Source organism: Pyxicephalus adspersus, chromosome 7 (genome assembly GCF_032062135.1).
Source record: "Pyxicephalus adspersus chromosome 7, UCB_Pads_2.0, whole genome shotgun sequence".
NCBI classification, from domain to species: Eukaryota; Metazoa; Chordata; class Amphibia; order Anura; family Pyxicephalidae; genus Pyxicephalus; species Pyxicephalus adspersus.
This window is the reverse complement of record NC_092864.1, coordinates 50,684,776-50,701,175: the sequence shown is the minus strand read 5'-3', so window position 1 is coordinate 50,701,175 and position 16,400 is coordinate 50,684,776. Positions and strand designations below refer to the sequence as shown.

The window sequence follows — 16,400 nt, the reverse complement described above, 5'->3', positions numbered from 1 at the left end:
TACTAAAATCTTTAAAGCACTTGAAGTTCCAACAAAGATCCTACCTGAAGAGAAACAGCAGATTACAGTTCAAAAATATGAAGTGCCTGTGTCTGCAGAAGGTATATTCGCAATCTCATCTTGTCTTGCCTATCCATCGCATACGTACAACTCAACGCCCGTTGCATAATACTAATGTTACACTAATTTTTTCATACCTAGAAGAAGTACCAAAAAAGCCATTTCCAAAAGGAAAAGAGCAGGCTTCTAAGAGAGAAATAACTTCATATGTGGAAGGTATATCATTTGTTTTCCACTTGTATTAACAACAAATCAAAAAGATTAGGTAGATACTAACATTGGACTTTCTTTAATAGTAACCAAGGTATCTGAAAGAGGTGACTCTGAGGAAATGCCTAAAATTGCTGTTTCCAAAAGGGAACCTATTTCCTATAAAGAAGGTATATACTCAAATATTTTTTTTATTTCAGTTTATCAGTTAATATATAGCAATATTGTTGTACAAAACTGTACTTTTAGGTTGTAACATTTTAAAAAGTTAAAAAATTATAATAGTATAATAGTTAGAAAGCATAATATAATTTCTTTAAACTGACTCACAATTCTAAAAATTACAATAATGTTCCTTTTAAAATCTCTTAAACAATATATTTAACAGTAGTTTTTCCAAAGATGCTGGCTCCTAAAGATAAGCTAAAAGTCATTGTAGCATTGTTTTGTCTCCACCCAAAAGACATGTAACATTATGTTTAGAACCAATAACTTTTTTAGTTATAGCACTTGTGAAAAACATTCAAACTAAAATAATGTATTCAAATTGTCAGATAAGCCTCAAAAACTGACTTCTACAGACTCGTCTCAAATAGGTGTACCTAAAAGTGAAGTTGATTCTGGTGCCAAAGGTACACTACCATCTTCACAATTTTATATCCATGCATGCAATCTTTTAGGCTGATTGCTTTTCTAGTTATAATAATATTCATGTATTTACATTATGCATTTACCAAACTACTGCTAATACTATGTCAATATATTTATATGATTAGATGTTCAGAAACAAATAAAAACTGAAGGAAAGTCTGAAATTCTTGTAAGGAAAAGACAGGTTCCTTCTGCTACAGAAGGTATTTTATTGTCATCTCAGTCTTTTCATTAAATCATACAATATTCTAATAACATAATAAATATACATTCACAATTCAAAGTATTCACTAATATTTATGTATCTAAAGGATAGAAATATATTTAAAATAATACTTTCCTCACTAGAAGGAAAGTCATTACCACATATACTATGTCATCATTCATATTAGTCATCCTTTTTCATTACCTATTTCTCAGTCAAATACTAATATTATCAATATATTCAAAATGCTAGATAAAAAAATGATGCCAGAAGAAATGTCCAAAGGTCCTAAAAGTAAGAGAGGAGTTTCTTCTTCTGCAGAAGGTACATCATAACCATTTCAGTTTTGCCATTCCAAGCATATTACTAATCATTTCATAACATATATACCATTTTTTTAAATATATATCTAATTTAGCTAAAGTCCCTAATAACAAAATTACTTGTAGAATAAATTAGGTTATAGGTTATAACATACTTCTTTTAATGAAAACTATTAGGTAATATATTAATGACAATTGCCAGAAGTTTTAATATTATTTTGAAACACAATCAACAATGTGGAAAGAAGTATTTATCTAAAATGCTTCTTCCTTTTAAAAAAGTTACATTTCCACTCCAACATTTTCTTTTAAGCTCCTAACATGTGAATCAAATCACTCATTTCCTATTAATATTCTGTTTAAAAATATATAATTGTATTTGATAGATGTAAGAAAAAAAACACCCAGACCTGAAGAAAGGCCTTATATTGGTTTATCTAAAGAGGGAACACCTTCCTCTTTGGAAGGTAAATCATTCTCACAATCATTTTTTTTGTCATTCATTTACTATTTCTATTTCCCAATCACATAATAATAAAATATCAATATATTTAAAATTTTAGTTGTTGCTAAAAGAATGGGATCTGAAGAGAAGCCCAAATTTCTTAAGTATAGGAGGGAAGTTCCTTAATCTGCAGAAGCTACAGCATCACCATCTTAAACTTATCATCCCCACTCTTCATAACATCATTTGCTCATAACTCTAAAATTGTTCTTTTAAATTCTAATATAGTTGGGTTCCCTAGTAAATCAGTTGTTGGAAAAAAAACTGATTCGACATTAGAAGGTAAAGCACATATTATCTTTAAAATGCATCAATCAATAATAACCATTGCCAAAAAATGCTAGACAAATGCATGTAAATTAGGGGATGGCAAGATGTGACCAGCATGTGGGAAAAATGTGTTTCTCTAACAATATTTTTTCCTTGCCTAAATCTAAATAGTGAAACCATGAATTTAATTAAAGTTAAGATTCAAAAATAATGAATTTCAATTGATAGATATACCAAAGAAAAGCTTTTTTTTATTGGTTCATCTAAAGAAGAAACCCACTCCTTTCTGGAAAATAAATTAACATATAAATCAACATCCCTTTTAGTAAATCACTTCTATTTCCTGTTAACATGTTAATAAAATATATATATATATTTATATTTAAAATGTCAGATGTCTCTAAAAGAATGATTTCAGAAGAAAAGCCCAAAGTTCCTAAAAGCAAGGAAGAAATTCCTTTGGCTACTGAAAGTATGTCACCATCTCAACCTTATCACCCCGACTCTTTGTAAAATCTCATTGCACATTCATAACCCCAAAAAATAGATTTATAAGTGTGTCATAACCTAATTAGAAAAGAGTGCATGTCAGTTACAATATGTCACTTTTGCATATGTCATTAATCCTACTAGTTAACGGTTTACATTACATTACAGAAACTAATACTGTATCACTATATTTGAAATATTAGCTGTCCCTAAACAAACGGTATCTGAAGAGAAGCCTAAAGTCCCTAAATTAAAAGGAGAAGTGTCTTCCTCTACAGAAAGTAAATCATTACCTGCTTCTCATCTTTCCAACACTTCATTAAATCATACTATACACTTTTACATAAAAACATTTATATTCTCTGATTTAGTTGGATTGCCTAGAAAAGTGACCCCGGGGGAGAAGCCAAAAAATCATGGAGCCACAGATACCATGTTAGAAGGTATAACATATATTGTCCTTTATCAGCAACTTTTCAGTCAGGTACTACTTGTTATTGACAAAAAATACTAATTATGCACCAATATTTAAATTGCTGGATGGTGGAGAAAGACCTGAACATAAATCAGAAATTGCTATGTCTCAACATAAAGCTGCCTCTTATCCAACAGGTACACCACATCCTCTCATAATGAATATCATCCACACAATAAAGTATCAAATAATTCAAATAATTTCCCTAATGATTAATAATAATTTAAATCAGTATATTTATTTTGTTAGGTGTCCTAAAACAATTATTTATTTCTGACGAGAAACCCAAATTATTTATGATGGAACATGTAACTTTCTACATAGAAGGTATACCATCATCATTTGTTTTACTTTCAGCCACCTAAACCATTTTATCCTTTTTGGAGTAAAATAATATTACATTTATTTATGTAAATTGGAGGATGTCCTTGACAAGATGTTACTGGATGAAAAACATCAAAGCACTGTACCAAAACTTGTTGTACTTGATGTTGCTTCTAAAGTAAAAGTTATTCTAGTTACTCTTGTATTATCATTTATGACCATCCAATCTTTATCTTCAAATCTTTACCTTGCTAGGTCTTTTAAATAACTGAAATGGCAAAATACTACAGGAGTACCCAACCTTTTTTTATCTAAAACAAATTGTAGGTATTTTATACAAGTAAGGTGTTTTATCATCATCATTATCATCCATTTCCAAGATATTTTGTATGACTTCTTTGAAATATATCTCTAAACAATGTAATATAATCAACACTTATAACTACTTTAGACAATGCAACAAATTATATGACTCTGGAGGAAAATACACAAGGATCAACACCTAAAAAGAAAGTTAGACCCCCACAAAATCAAGGTATGTCACAGTCCAATCTGTATATCCACATCCCTTCCATTAAACCAAATCATTTTCATTCAAAATATCATAGAATGATTCTTCATCATATTCTATCCACAAAATCAAAAAAAAATACACATCTTTCATTAAAAATAGCTTTTATTGTTATTAATAGGAAATATATATAAATCAGTAGGTTTAACGAAGAGTCAGTTGGTTGGCAGCCAGCATCAAACTGATGCACTTGAAAGTGAACAAGGTCATACCATTTTAGAAGGTATAATAAAATATGTAATATTTAAATATCATCCTTTTCATTAAAACATGCTTCATTGTTCATCCAATAATTATAAGGACGACATACTTTATTGTAAGACATACATTCATATTTATAAATGTTTATAAATCATTTTATTTTTTATTTTTTTAAAAACACCCTTTCCATTCCAGCACATCAGTCAGTCATCAAGTGTTCTACATACCATTGTTTATAAGGTATACATCTTTTTTTCACTAGATTCCCAAAAAAGGCCTATCCCCAGAGAGCAACCACAAATGATTATATCTGAGAAAGGTAAATCAACAACTTAACATTTTTTAAATACCTATCAGTGAACCATACAACACATTTAAAACTGCTTTAATATTACTTTTTTTAAATGCCCTGATTAGCTGAGGTACAAGAGGGGCTAGGTCTTGTCAAGAAACCAGAAAAAATTATACCTAAAAAAGAAGTTATTCATAAGAAAGGTAAACAATACTTTTATACATTTATATTCCATCAACTAAGCCTATTGTTTAATAGCTAGGCAATTACTAATTTTAAACTAATATCTTTAGTACTTGGTGATGAACAAAGGAAACTTGTCCAAGAAGATAAGATAGTCACTGAACCAAGAAAATCTGTTGTCCATATGGAAGGTATATTCTTCTAATATTCAGCTAACCAAAAACCTGATATAAAACAGACCAAAATTGTTAACTAACAACTGTATCTCTTTAGATAAAGTAGAGGTCCGTAAAGGGCCGATTCGTGAAGGCAAGTTACAGATTGCTGTACAAGCTACTCTTGAAACTGAATATCATGTTATTGAAGGTATTTTATTACAGACTATGCAATAGGAACAATTGTGATTGTGGATTATTAAAAAGCTTAACTTTAGATATTAATACAAGCTAATATCTTTAAAGAGCTAGAGGTCCAAACAAAACAGTCTCCTGAAGAAGAGCCAGAGAGTTCAGTGAAGTTACCCAGAAGAGATACCAAATACATTAAAACAGGTAGTTATGTGTAGCACCTAGTTCAAGGTTTTTAGACATAATAATAAAATGATTTTTGTTTTTCTGATACATATTAATTCTTAACTAATATCTTTAAAGCAACAGATGTTGAGAAAAGGGCAGTAGCTAAAGACAGACCAACAATAACTACACCAGAGAAAACATTTATTGTGGAAGAAGAAGGTATATGAGATCTTCTTTGTTAATTTATTATAACTATAAACTTACAAGGCTCTCAGTGAGTAAATTCTGAACTCAAACTAATATCTTTAAAGAGTTGGAGGTCCAAACAGAACAGTCTCCGAAAGAAAAGCCAGAGACTGCGGTGCAATTACCCAGAAGAGATACCGAGTACATCAAAAAAGGTAGATCCGTGTAGCTCTTAGTTAAAGGTGTTTAGACATGATCATTTTTTTGTTCTGATACATACTTATCCTTAACTAATATCTTTAAAGCAACAGATATTGGGAAAAAGACAGTAGCTAAAGACAAACCAACAATAACTACACCAGAGAGAAAAGTTTTTGTGGATGAAGAAGGTATATGAGATTATTTGTTGTTTTATCATAACTATTAACTAACAAGCATGTCAATGAGTAAACTCTGAACTCAAACTAATATCTTTAAAGAATTGGAAGTCCAAACAAAACCGCCTCCTGAAGGAAAGCCAGAGACTGCAGTGCAGTTACCCAGAAGAGATACCAAGTCTATCAGAAAAGGTAGATCCTTGTAGCTCTTAGTTGAAGGTGTTTAGACGTCTTTTTAAAATGATTTTTGTTTTTCTGATACATAATAATTCCTAACTAATATCTTTAAAGCAACAGATGTTGAGAAAAGGCCAGTAGCTAAAGACAGACCAACTATAACTACACCAGAGAGAAAGATTTTTGTGGAAGAAGAAGGTATATGAGATCCTCTTTGTTGTTTTAACTATTAACAATCATATCTATAAGTACATTCTGAACACAAACTAATATCTTTAAAGAGGTTCCAAGACAACTGGACTCTAAAGACACAATTCTTATTTCTTTACCTGAAAAAAAAGTTATTTCTACACAGAAAGGTATCTTACTGAGCAATTTTATTAATAATAGTAATTTATTTTAAAATAGGGACGTTTAAAAAGTACCTTTAAAATCCTTTTCACCCCAATCATAGAAAAATTAGTAGATAAAAGTAATATTTGTGTTGTTCTTCCTGTCTGCCTTGTTTTGTTGAGTTGTGTTGTCTTGTAACTTTAAGTTACAAAATTGTTATGTTTAAAACTGTAGAGCTGCCACAACCAACAACTCTGAAAGAAAAAGCACCTACTGACATAGCCAGAAAAGAAGCGAAGTCTCCTGCAGAAGGTACTTAATCTTCTTAATTCAATTATTCTCAAATCAGCGTATACTCTGTTGTAGAAAAGCAAATAACATAAAAATATTTTTAAAGTGCCTGCTGCTCCAAAGAAACCAGTCCCAGAGCAGAAACCAGCTATTCCAGTCACTAAAAAGGAAGTAGCAGCTCCTCCTAAAGGTATATCTTTATTCTGTCAAAATGTTCTGTCTGTCTGTTCTATTTTGTGTAGTCCCTGTTTGTATCTCTGTATACTAAATTGAGAATACTCTTTAGTAGCTGAACTGGGCAAGAAACCTGTTCCAGAGGAGAAGCAGCTGCCCATTCTTAAAAAACAGGTTGTCCCTGCTGTAGAAGGTACATTTACAGTAGTTCTTATTGTCATGTGCACTTCAAAAACTAATCTCTTTTATATTTTGTCTGTAATGTTGAAAAACTAACAACAAATTAATATCTTTAAAGAACCTACAGTGTTGCCAACAAAACCAATTTTAGAAGTGAAAAAGCCTGTCAGAGTTCCCAAAAAAGATGTAGAACCTTCCTTGAAAGGTACACATACTTTTATGTTCTTTTGTCTTTCACAATATGATTGCACAAATTTAAAAACATATACATAAAGTTAAACTAATATTTCTCAAAAAAGTAAATGTAAAATTCATTTTTAGATGTTCAAAAGAAAAAAGTAATTTCTGAACCTACTGAGGAGGTGCCTTCTATAAAAGGTATATTATAAACTAAATTAAAATGTGTCTCTAAGATGTTTTGTAAAAGTGATAGACAAAAAGTTTAAAATAATTATCTTTTAAAGCCCCAACACAAAAGAAAAAGGTCATTGAAGAGAAAACATCAGTCCATTTAGCTAAGAAAGGAACTTTTCCAGGTAAATTATATAGTGATATATATATATATATATATATTTACTATATATATATATATATAGTGTATATATACTATATATATATATATATAGATTATATATATATATAGTGCTTTTATTATCATTATTTTCTTTCTTTTAATAAATAATTATAAAATATCTTTTAAAGTGCCTGAAGAGAAGCCTGCCCTTGAGGAGAAACCTTATGCAAAAACTTCTCCTTTAACAGGTACCTAACATATATGTTAATAATAGAAAATTTATGTTAATAAATCACAGGTATAAATATCTACTACCATAATATTTTTAAGTGGCAGATGTTAAACCAGTGACACCACTTGAGGAAGTACCTGTGATTCTGTCTGAGGAAGAAGAAGAAGAATATGAATTAGAGGAGGAAGGTATAGGTCTAGAAGTTATCAATCATCAATATTCATCCTTTCTTCACCCATTTTATCACATCATTTTTTGTGCTTCTTAAAAATGTGTTTAGATTTCCTTTATTAGTGTACATTTTATTTGTAAAAAAACACTATGAGTATTTGGAGAAACACTGATAAGAAAAACTGTTTCTCAAGTCTAACTCAATACTCTATCTTGAATAACTCATAAAACAATGCATCCTCTTTATATCCAGATGTTTTTTTTAAAGTAGACGTTTTCTCATCACCACACCCATCTTTTTGTTTGTCTTTGTTTGAATTTGTTATTTGTTTATGTGTACCTGTATGGTTTCTCTTGACCTCATTCATATGTTCTTCACATATGTGTGGAATTCTTTTAAATCATTGGCTTTGGTCTCCTTTAAACTTTAAAATCCTGTTCTTTTAAGAATATGAATTTGAGAAGACAACAATTAAGGTGCCATCTCCCTTGAAAAAAGAGGAGACTTTTGAAATTACAGGTATTAGGATTTTACTATCATCGGTAATATCATATTTGCCATCACCAATCATCAACGCATAATTGCAGGCTTAGCATGATTATTCCTTCTGTGCTCTGTGTTTTTGTTCTTGATAATATGTATGTTTTGTTTGTAAAAATTCTATTTTATATAGGTGCTTATTCCTCTAGAATCATCACTGGTTTCACCATTCATTTTTATAACCTCTCATTTCATTTCATCAGCCATCACATTATCTTGTCTGTGAAATAATCTTCATGAATTGCTTTCAAACAGGTTAACCTTGCACGTTCCTATCAGAATTCTAAATGTTGAAATTCACTGTGTAGTAAACACCCCCTTATTTTCTTCAAAGTTCCAGATGAGAAAAAGAAGGTTGTGCCTGGAAAGCCAACTCCAGCAGAGATTGAAAAAGTGGAACTTAAGCCTTTCAAAGGTAGAACATATCTTATAATATATCTAGTGGGGTGGGCAATTAACTTCCACTTACTTTTAGTAATACTTGTTTGTGGGTGACAAACTGTAGTTTTATCTAAGTTTCTTAGGGTACTATTTACCCCATCTGTCAATCTGGTATATGTATTTGTGTGCATTTTGTGCCATTCATTTAAACAGCATATTCTAGAAATATTTTGTAAAAAATGTTTTATTTTGTTAGTATTTTCAGTTGTACATGATTAAAAACAAACATTTTAGCCTATTCATAAGTGAAAAACAGGTTATTATTCTAAACGTTTTACATTTTAGTAATTATTTATTGAAATTCTTATGTTTGAGTGACTATCAATTTAACCTTAATGCTGGAAAAATGTTTATATAAGATGAAATCACTCCTACTTAAAGTTAAAACTTTTATTAATGTAGTTATAGTGTTAAAGTTTTAACAAATGATAATGAATATTTATTTTATTCTATATTCTGTAGAAAAAGATGTATATGTAGCAAGTTAACTTTAGATATATATATGTTTTTTTTAAGTACCTGAACCAGAAAAGAAAGTTATCCCTAAACCTAAACCAGGTTTTCTACCTCCCAAAAAAGAAGAAATTAGTTTTAAGAAAGGTATATTGGTGTATTTCTATTAAAGTATTCAAGCTTTTTCAGCTATGGAATTTCCTACTAAAGTATTAATCATTCTACGCACTTTTCCACTAATGTTATAACAGTTAAGCTAAATAACTTGCAAAGGCCAAACCAAAAACTAGTAATATTCAACTCAATTATTAGGAAAAAGGTAATATTTTACTATCAATGGGCTTGCTTAAAGCCAGAGTAATATTAAGTATTATTTTTTTAACAATGCAGAAATACTAATATTTGATAGTCTTTTTGTTTACTGGCAAATCGCTATCTAGTTTACATTAATATACTTAAAAAGGAACTTAATAATACAGCAGTGTTAACATAAACAGCAAACAAACATTACAGGAAGTCTCTATTTGTGTAGTATTTGTCTTTTAAGTTATGTACCGGTGTCAAGGTCTGCTCTGTGTATCCTGCCAATGCTTGAAGCTTTTTGCTTTCAAATGTGGTATTTTACAACATAGCTTTAGCATTCTAGAGTGAAAGAACTATTCTTTGTCTTAAAGTTCTAAAACCTGTCAAAAAGGAAGCTGAAGAACCTCCTGCTGAGAAACCAGTTGAGAAGGTTAAAAAGCCTGAACCTCCAGTTGAGAAAAAGCCTGAAGGTAAGTAAAGAATGTTATACCGGAAAAGAAAAAAATTTGAGCACTGTGTTCTTCTTTATTGAGTATTCTGTGTTTTATGTGCCTCTAATGTGTAAAAAAGTCCACATACCGTAGTACTGCTTTAAAAAAGTGATGATTCTCTATTATTGCTATATATTTATCTAAGAAACAAGCATACAATAGGATAAATGTAACAACCAAAATCATAAAAATCTAAATTATTTTTAAGTTCCTGAAGTTCTGAAGAAAAAGTTACCAGAGGTCAAACCAGCTGTGAAAAAAGAGGAAGCAAAACCTGAACCACCTAAAGGTATATGCATTATAGGAATACATGCTTTTTAGTCAGCTGGGCAATACTTAAATGTATAAAGCCCTGCATTGTAGCCTGAAAACAAAAAGCTGCATTATCATTTACTTTGTGTTAACAATTATTCCTAACTGTTTAAAACTACAAAAAAGACATTCTGATGAAAAAAGTTATGAAACTTGTTTTTATATAAAATTAAAGTATTGAAAGTATTGAACTAACTACATGAATTTTAAATTCTATACCTCACTAATTTATCTACCCAACTAATCTATCAACTGTTTTATCAGTGTTGCAGTTACCTAAATTTTAACCAGTAAAAATATGTTTAAAGTTCCAGCAGCAGCAGCTAAGCCTTCACCTGTGTCTGTGTCCCCAAAAGAGCCATCACCTGTAGAAGGTAGGATTATTACTATAAGAAACTTGTGTGTTTTGATATAATAGTTCTGCTTCTATTTGGTTAATTTATAAATAAGTGCTTACATAATAACATCGCAAACAGCACAATGCTTTTTCTCCCATCATGACTGATGAGAATTTAGCTAGAGGTCAGATTCAATTAGTCTCTGAAATGATGCGATATAGGGATGAATATTTTTTTTGTTTTTTGAAATGCTATCAAATAAATTGTTACATAAAATAAAATAACCTGAAAGTTTATAATGTAAAAGAATGTGTAAAATGTATGCATGGCAATACTATCTATCTTTTTACATTACGTATCATGTATCACTAAGAGTTAACTTACTTTAGGCAAATTTCAATTTTTAGCTGTTCCTTCACCAAAAGAAGATGAAGCTGCAGTTACAGCACCAGTTACAACTCCAGTTGTTGGAAAGAAACCAGGTAAATGTTCTGTGTTGTTGCTCTCAAATTCTAAAATTACAAACCCAGTGTACTTTTATTAAAAAAAAGATACTCTCATATGTAAGTATATAATACTTAAATTAATTTTTGTCTAAATAATTTCACATAAAATATTGGAATCTGTTGGTGTTGTTGTAGTATGTTTAGCATGTCAATTAAATTACTTTTAAATTCTGTTCTATTAAAAATGATGATGTTATTTTTACCTTTAAAAACAGAAGTATGTGTTTTTTCCATGGAGCTCTAGGCTCCATGACTTCCAATCCTTGTATTTAAACTAAACCTGTTCTTTTCTCATTCAAAGCAACATGTTTACCTAAATGCTGCCCCACACTTAATGTAAATTAGTTTAAAATTACCCTTCCATCATGCTCCAACTGACCATCTGGGTTAAGGAGAAAACTCTTGTTTTTCAATAAATGGGAATAATGTGGTTGGTTCCACTTAATTCCATGTGTGTTAGCAACACATCAGCAAAAAACAGTACAGCCACTTAAGGACAGGGAGAGCCATTAGCTCTTTTTATTGTATCATGTATACAATAATGCCATAGTAGTGTACAAATGATGACTTATGACATCACTGATGCATGATTCCCATTGGGCTAAGTGTTTATTTTTTGTCTATTTGTCTAACAGAATACTTTACATAGCGTAATACTGTTGAATGTTGTGTTGTCTAAGTCCTTGACTGTTTATTGTATTTTTATTTGTGTTGTATTTACTATGTACCTGATGTTTGTTTAGTGTGTGTTTTTTTTTTCTCTTTGTATGTCATTTTTGTTTATGTGTATAAATTTACAAATAAATGGTTGTTGTGGTTGTATCTTTGTCTTATTTATGTTATTTTCAAATGAAAATGTCAATATGTGATTTTCCTGTAAATATTTTTGTGCTTCCGGTATCACTAAATATATGTGTGTGCCTTTGTATTTGCTTTGTGTTTTAAATTGTATTTTATGTTTACAGTCTTGAATAAAAATTGCACAAATCTTACTTTTTAAATAAAATGTTAAACCTTTGTAGTCACAGAGAAACCTGGTGTGCCATTAAAGATATTGCAAAAAGGTAAAATTCTGATGGAAGAAAGCAAAGTAGAAGCGATTCGGAGAGTGCCTGTCCTCTCTGGTGACCTTTTTATTCCAATTGAAGAGGATGTGAGCCATGAAGCAGAAATACTATTTACAGATGTAATTGAAGAAGAAAGAAAGGTTTTTATAATGGAAGATGGAAAGGTTCACATATCTTCCAAGGCAAAGGCATATGAACAACAGGAGTATGAGGAAGGTTATGGGTACACTGAAGAAGTTACAGAAGAGGAATATGAACAAGAAAAATATTTACAAACAAAAGATATGGTGGAGGAAAAGAAAAGATATAAACCGGCAAAAGAAGACGAAGAAGAAAAAGATTCACTCCATCAGATTAAAATATTAATAAAAGAGCCTGAGACAGGTATTGCACATAGGAAAGATTTAGATGTGCTAGTTTCTGAAAAACTTAGCGCCAAAAAAAAGCCAAAATTAGAGAGTAAAGAAAAGAAAATAGCTGAAAAGAAAAAAGATAAAGAATTAACTGGTCTCTTGCCAGATAAAGCAGCAGAGGTTAAAATAGAGAAGAAGGATAAAAAACTTAAAAAGATAAGTGAAATGATTCCTCAACATGAACTTGCTAAGTTTGCAGGGGAAGAGGAGGAAAAATTAGAATCTAGTAGCGCTGAAAGTGAAGAAGATTTAGAAGCCTATGAGGAACAAATTGAATCACCTATCCAAAAACCTAGAGAGGGTAAATTAGTTAAAACTGTGGAGAAGGACAAGAAAATATCCCAAAAATTTAAACCAAAAGAACCCACTGTAAAAACAGCAGATGAAAGACATAAAAGAATCAGTAAAAAGATTCCCCAGGATGAAGTAACTCTTTCTCCTGAGGAAGAAGAAGAAATAGTGGAGCTTAGTAGTCCTGACAGTGATGATGTCCTAGAGGCCCACATTGAACAAACTGAAACACCCATCAAAAAACTTAAGGCTGCTAAAATTGATAAGTATGAAACATCTGAAAAGATAATTAAAAAGGCAGTACAACAAGAACCCACTGTTCCTTACAAAGAAACAGTGGATAAAAAGGGAGAACAGCAAAAAAAAATAAGTAAAAAGGTTCCTCAGTATAAACCCGCAATTTCACCTGGGCAAGACGATTCAGTAAAGCTTAGTAGTCCTGAAAGTTATCAGATTTTAGAGGCTCACATGGAACATACTGAAGCACACATCAAAAAACCTAAGAAGACACAATTAGATAAAACAGAAAAGACTGAAAAATTAATAAAAAGGGATAAACCAAAGGAACCTGCTGTTTTTCATATAGAAAAAGTTGACAAAAAAGAAGATGAAAAACAAAAAAAGGTTCCTCAGCATAAACCTTTTATTTCTCAAGAGGAAGAAATACTTAGCAGTGCTGAAAGTGAGGAGCTATCAGATACCCAAGAGAAACTAACTAAAGTACCCATTAAAAAAAGTAAGGAGGGTAAAATTGATAAGGCTAAGGAGAAGGCTAGGAAAATAATTGAAAAGGATATAACCAAAAAGCCTTCTGCTTCTTACAAAGACACAGTAGATAAAAAAGGGGAAATTAGCGGACCTGAAAGTGATGAATTAATAGAGACCCAAGATGAATATGTCAAAAAACCTAGCAGAAAAATAAAGGAGTCTGAATTAGAACTACCTGAAAGGAAAACTAAACAAATAAAAAAGATTCCAACTAAGGAACCTGTTGCTATACCTAAAAAAGCAGCATCTGAGCAATTAGAGATTAGCAGTGTGGAGAGTGATGAGCTACTAAATGAATATGCTGAGAAACCTTCAAAAGTGATAGCAGAGACTAGAACAGATAAAACTATAGATAAGACAAAAAAAGTTGCAAAAAAGGTTCCAACAAAAGAGCATATTATGTATCCAGAGGAAATACTGTATGAAAGAAAGGAAAAAACTGGTGATGAAGGTCAGGAACCTTTAGCGGCTCCTGAGGAAGTGGAGTTGTTACTACAAAAGCCTACTAGAAAAGCAAAGGAAACTGAAGTTGTTCCTGGCAAACTCAAAATAATTTCTAAAGATACAAAAACAGATATAAGGGAAGAACTGCATAAAGCTGAAAAGCCAGATTTAGAAAAAAGTGTAGAAACAGCACAAAAAAAAGTAACCCTGCTAGCACAAGAGGTTGGTAAAATAGGTGACGACTTACATAAAGAAATACCTGCTAAGAAGGGCATTGTGGAGCTTAAGAAAAAAGAGCAGTCTTTAAAAGATATTGGACACAAGAAAGATGCAACTGATTCAAAGTCACCTAAAGATACAGTGAAGGCTCTGATAACACCTGCTGAAAGTGCAAAAGTAGCAGGTATGCATGCTGTTATACCCACTGTTGAAATATCAATAGGCGAACCACCCTCTGTGGATAAGACACCTTCATATGATAAAAAAGAGAAAGAACAGAAAAAAAGAGTGGAGTCATATGTTACTGTGGTTGATGATATCCTTGAGCAACCAACAGAAAAAGTCAGTAAAGGTGCAAAATCTGAAAAGAAAACAGATATAGCACACATTCAAGAATTACCAACAGAGTTTAAAAAAGAAAGTCTTACCCCATTACAACAAATTACTCGTTTGAAAACCCCAATTGATAAAGACAAAATTGCCATAAAGGTACAACCTGAAGAACAAAAGCCTGTGATTCCAACTCTTAAAAAAGTAGAAAAGATTAAAACTCCTCTGCCTGCAGAAGGAAAAGGTATTTTACCTAAAGATGATAGATCTTTGAAAGTGATTAGCAGAACCAGCACTCCTACCGACAGAAGAACTATAGAGCAAAAGAAATTCTTAGACAAAGGTACTCCTCAAGATGATAGCTTACTGAAAGTTATTAGCAGAACTAGCACCCCTATTGACAGGAGTAAGGTGGAACAAAAGAAAGCTTCAGACAAAGAAACACCTACTTTGAGGACCTCACTTAAAGAAAAGGATTCAGCATCTCTGAAAACAGATTCCAATGAAATGGAGGAAATAGAAGATGAAACCTGGGAACAAGAACTTGAAAGTACATCTGAACAGACCGACTATGGTTCTGAAGAAGAAATACTTAGTGAGGACAGTGGACAAGGAAGGAAAAGAGCCAAAGAAACTCCTGCAAAGGCCATTGGTAGACGAGGTGAGAAGTCTTTGCAGGAAAAGGTCTGCTTTTGAAAGGTCATACGCTACCATCATTTTCATTCATCATATATGCTAAATAGTCTTGGATGGAAGGCTTGTCCCATATTTGTTGGCAGAAACTGATCATCCTCTTCATACCCATACGCTTGTGTTCATAAACATCTTTGACGAAGAAACATGACCATGTGTTATCTGTCTCTTATTAAATTTCAACATTAAATGTCTTCATTTTTCATTCATGTTACAGAAAATTACTTGTCATACAATGTCTAGTTTCATCTATTTCATTGTCATTGTTCTTAATGTGTTTCTGTTTTGTCTTAAGAAAATTATCCACTTATTTTACATTTTAGATCATAGTCTAACCACTTTTATCACATACCACAGCCTAATATGTGTATTCTGTTATTTCATTCATGCTACATGAAATGTTTGTTTTTTTGGCATCAGTCTTTTGTTCATCATACTAGGATAACACCAGTCTTTCTCACAACTGCTAGTTGTGCCACTTGTGTATGTATGCACACTTTTCTGAAACTTGCTTTAAAGTTTCAATGCCACATTATTAAAAAAAAAAATAGGCAATTCCAAGAACAGAAAAATATATTGCACTGGAATATATGTACTAATGTCACTCTTTCACTTTAGATACTAAAACACCAAAAGAGGAGGCTCCTAAGGGTAAACTACCATTTAAAGGTGAGAATGGTTTGCTTGGATCTTATGTGCTTGTCTTTACAAAGTTTAGATATAAGTGGTGTTAAGGAGAACCTGTGAGAGAATCACATGGGCTGCATGTATATGATAACCCATATTATTTTATCATGACAGTTTCCTTTAAACACCTTTTGTAATAAATGCCCCATTATTTTCAAGTCTAAGGGCCAACAAATTAATTGCTTGCTTGTTTT

At 31.3% G+C, this 16,400-nt stretch overlaps 1 protein-coding gene across 1 annotated transcript in view; it reads left to right on the top strand.

Moving 5' to 3' along the window:
* Nucleotides 1-16,400, top strand: part of TTN (titin) — a 229,257-nt gene that overhangs the window by 115,243 nt on the left and 97,614 nt on the right. Inside the window, exons 164-194 of the mRNA XM_072418400.1 lie at nt 18-101; nt 202-276; nt 357-440; nt 3,085-3,156; nt 4,547-4,603; nt 4,702-4,779; nt 4,870-4,950; nt 5,033-5,125; nt 5,221-5,310; nt 5,410-5,493; nt 5,586-5,675; nt 5,766-5,849; nt 5,940-6,029; nt 6,129-6,212; nt 6,582-6,659; nt 6,745-6,828; nt 6,925-7,005; nt 7,111-7,197; nt 7,314-7,370; nt 7,457-7,528; nt 7,695-7,754; nt 7,837-7,926; nt 8,358-8,429; nt 8,785-8,865; nt 9,408-9,491; nt 10,019-10,117; nt 10,347-10,427; nt 10,759-10,824; nt 11,196-11,270; nt 12,317-15,487; nt 16,138-16,188. Of these exons, the coding sequence (XP_072274501.1) occupies nt 18-101; nt 202-276; nt 357-440; nt 3,085-3,156; nt 4,547-4,603; nt 4,702-4,779; nt 4,870-4,950; nt 5,033-5,125; nt 5,221-5,310; nt 5,410-5,493; nt 5,586-5,675; nt 5,766-5,849; nt 5,940-6,029; nt 6,129-6,212; nt 6,582-6,659; nt 6,745-6,828; nt 6,925-7,005; nt 7,111-7,197; nt 7,314-7,370; nt 7,457-7,528; nt 7,695-7,754; nt 7,837-7,926; nt 8,358-8,429; nt 8,785-8,865; nt 9,408-9,491; nt 10,019-10,117; nt 10,347-10,427; nt 10,759-10,824; nt 11,196-11,270; nt 12,317-15,487; nt 16,138-16,188 (5,535 nt within the window). The remainder of the gene's footprint in view (nt 1-17; nt 102-201; nt 277-356; nt 441-3,084; nt 3,157-4,546; nt 4,604-4,701; nt 4,780-4,869; nt 4,951-5,032; nt 5,126-5,220; nt 5,311-5,409; nt 5,494-5,585; nt 5,676-5,765; nt 5,850-5,939; nt 6,030-6,128; nt 6,213-6,581; nt 6,660-6,744; nt 6,829-6,924; nt 7,006-7,110; nt 7,198-7,313; nt 7,371-7,456; nt 7,529-7,694; nt 7,755-7,836; nt 7,927-8,357; nt 8,430-8,784; nt 8,866-9,407; nt 9,492-10,018; nt 10,118-10,346; nt 10,428-10,758; nt 10,825-11,195; nt 11,271-12,316; nt 15,488-16,137; nt 16,189-16,400) is intronic.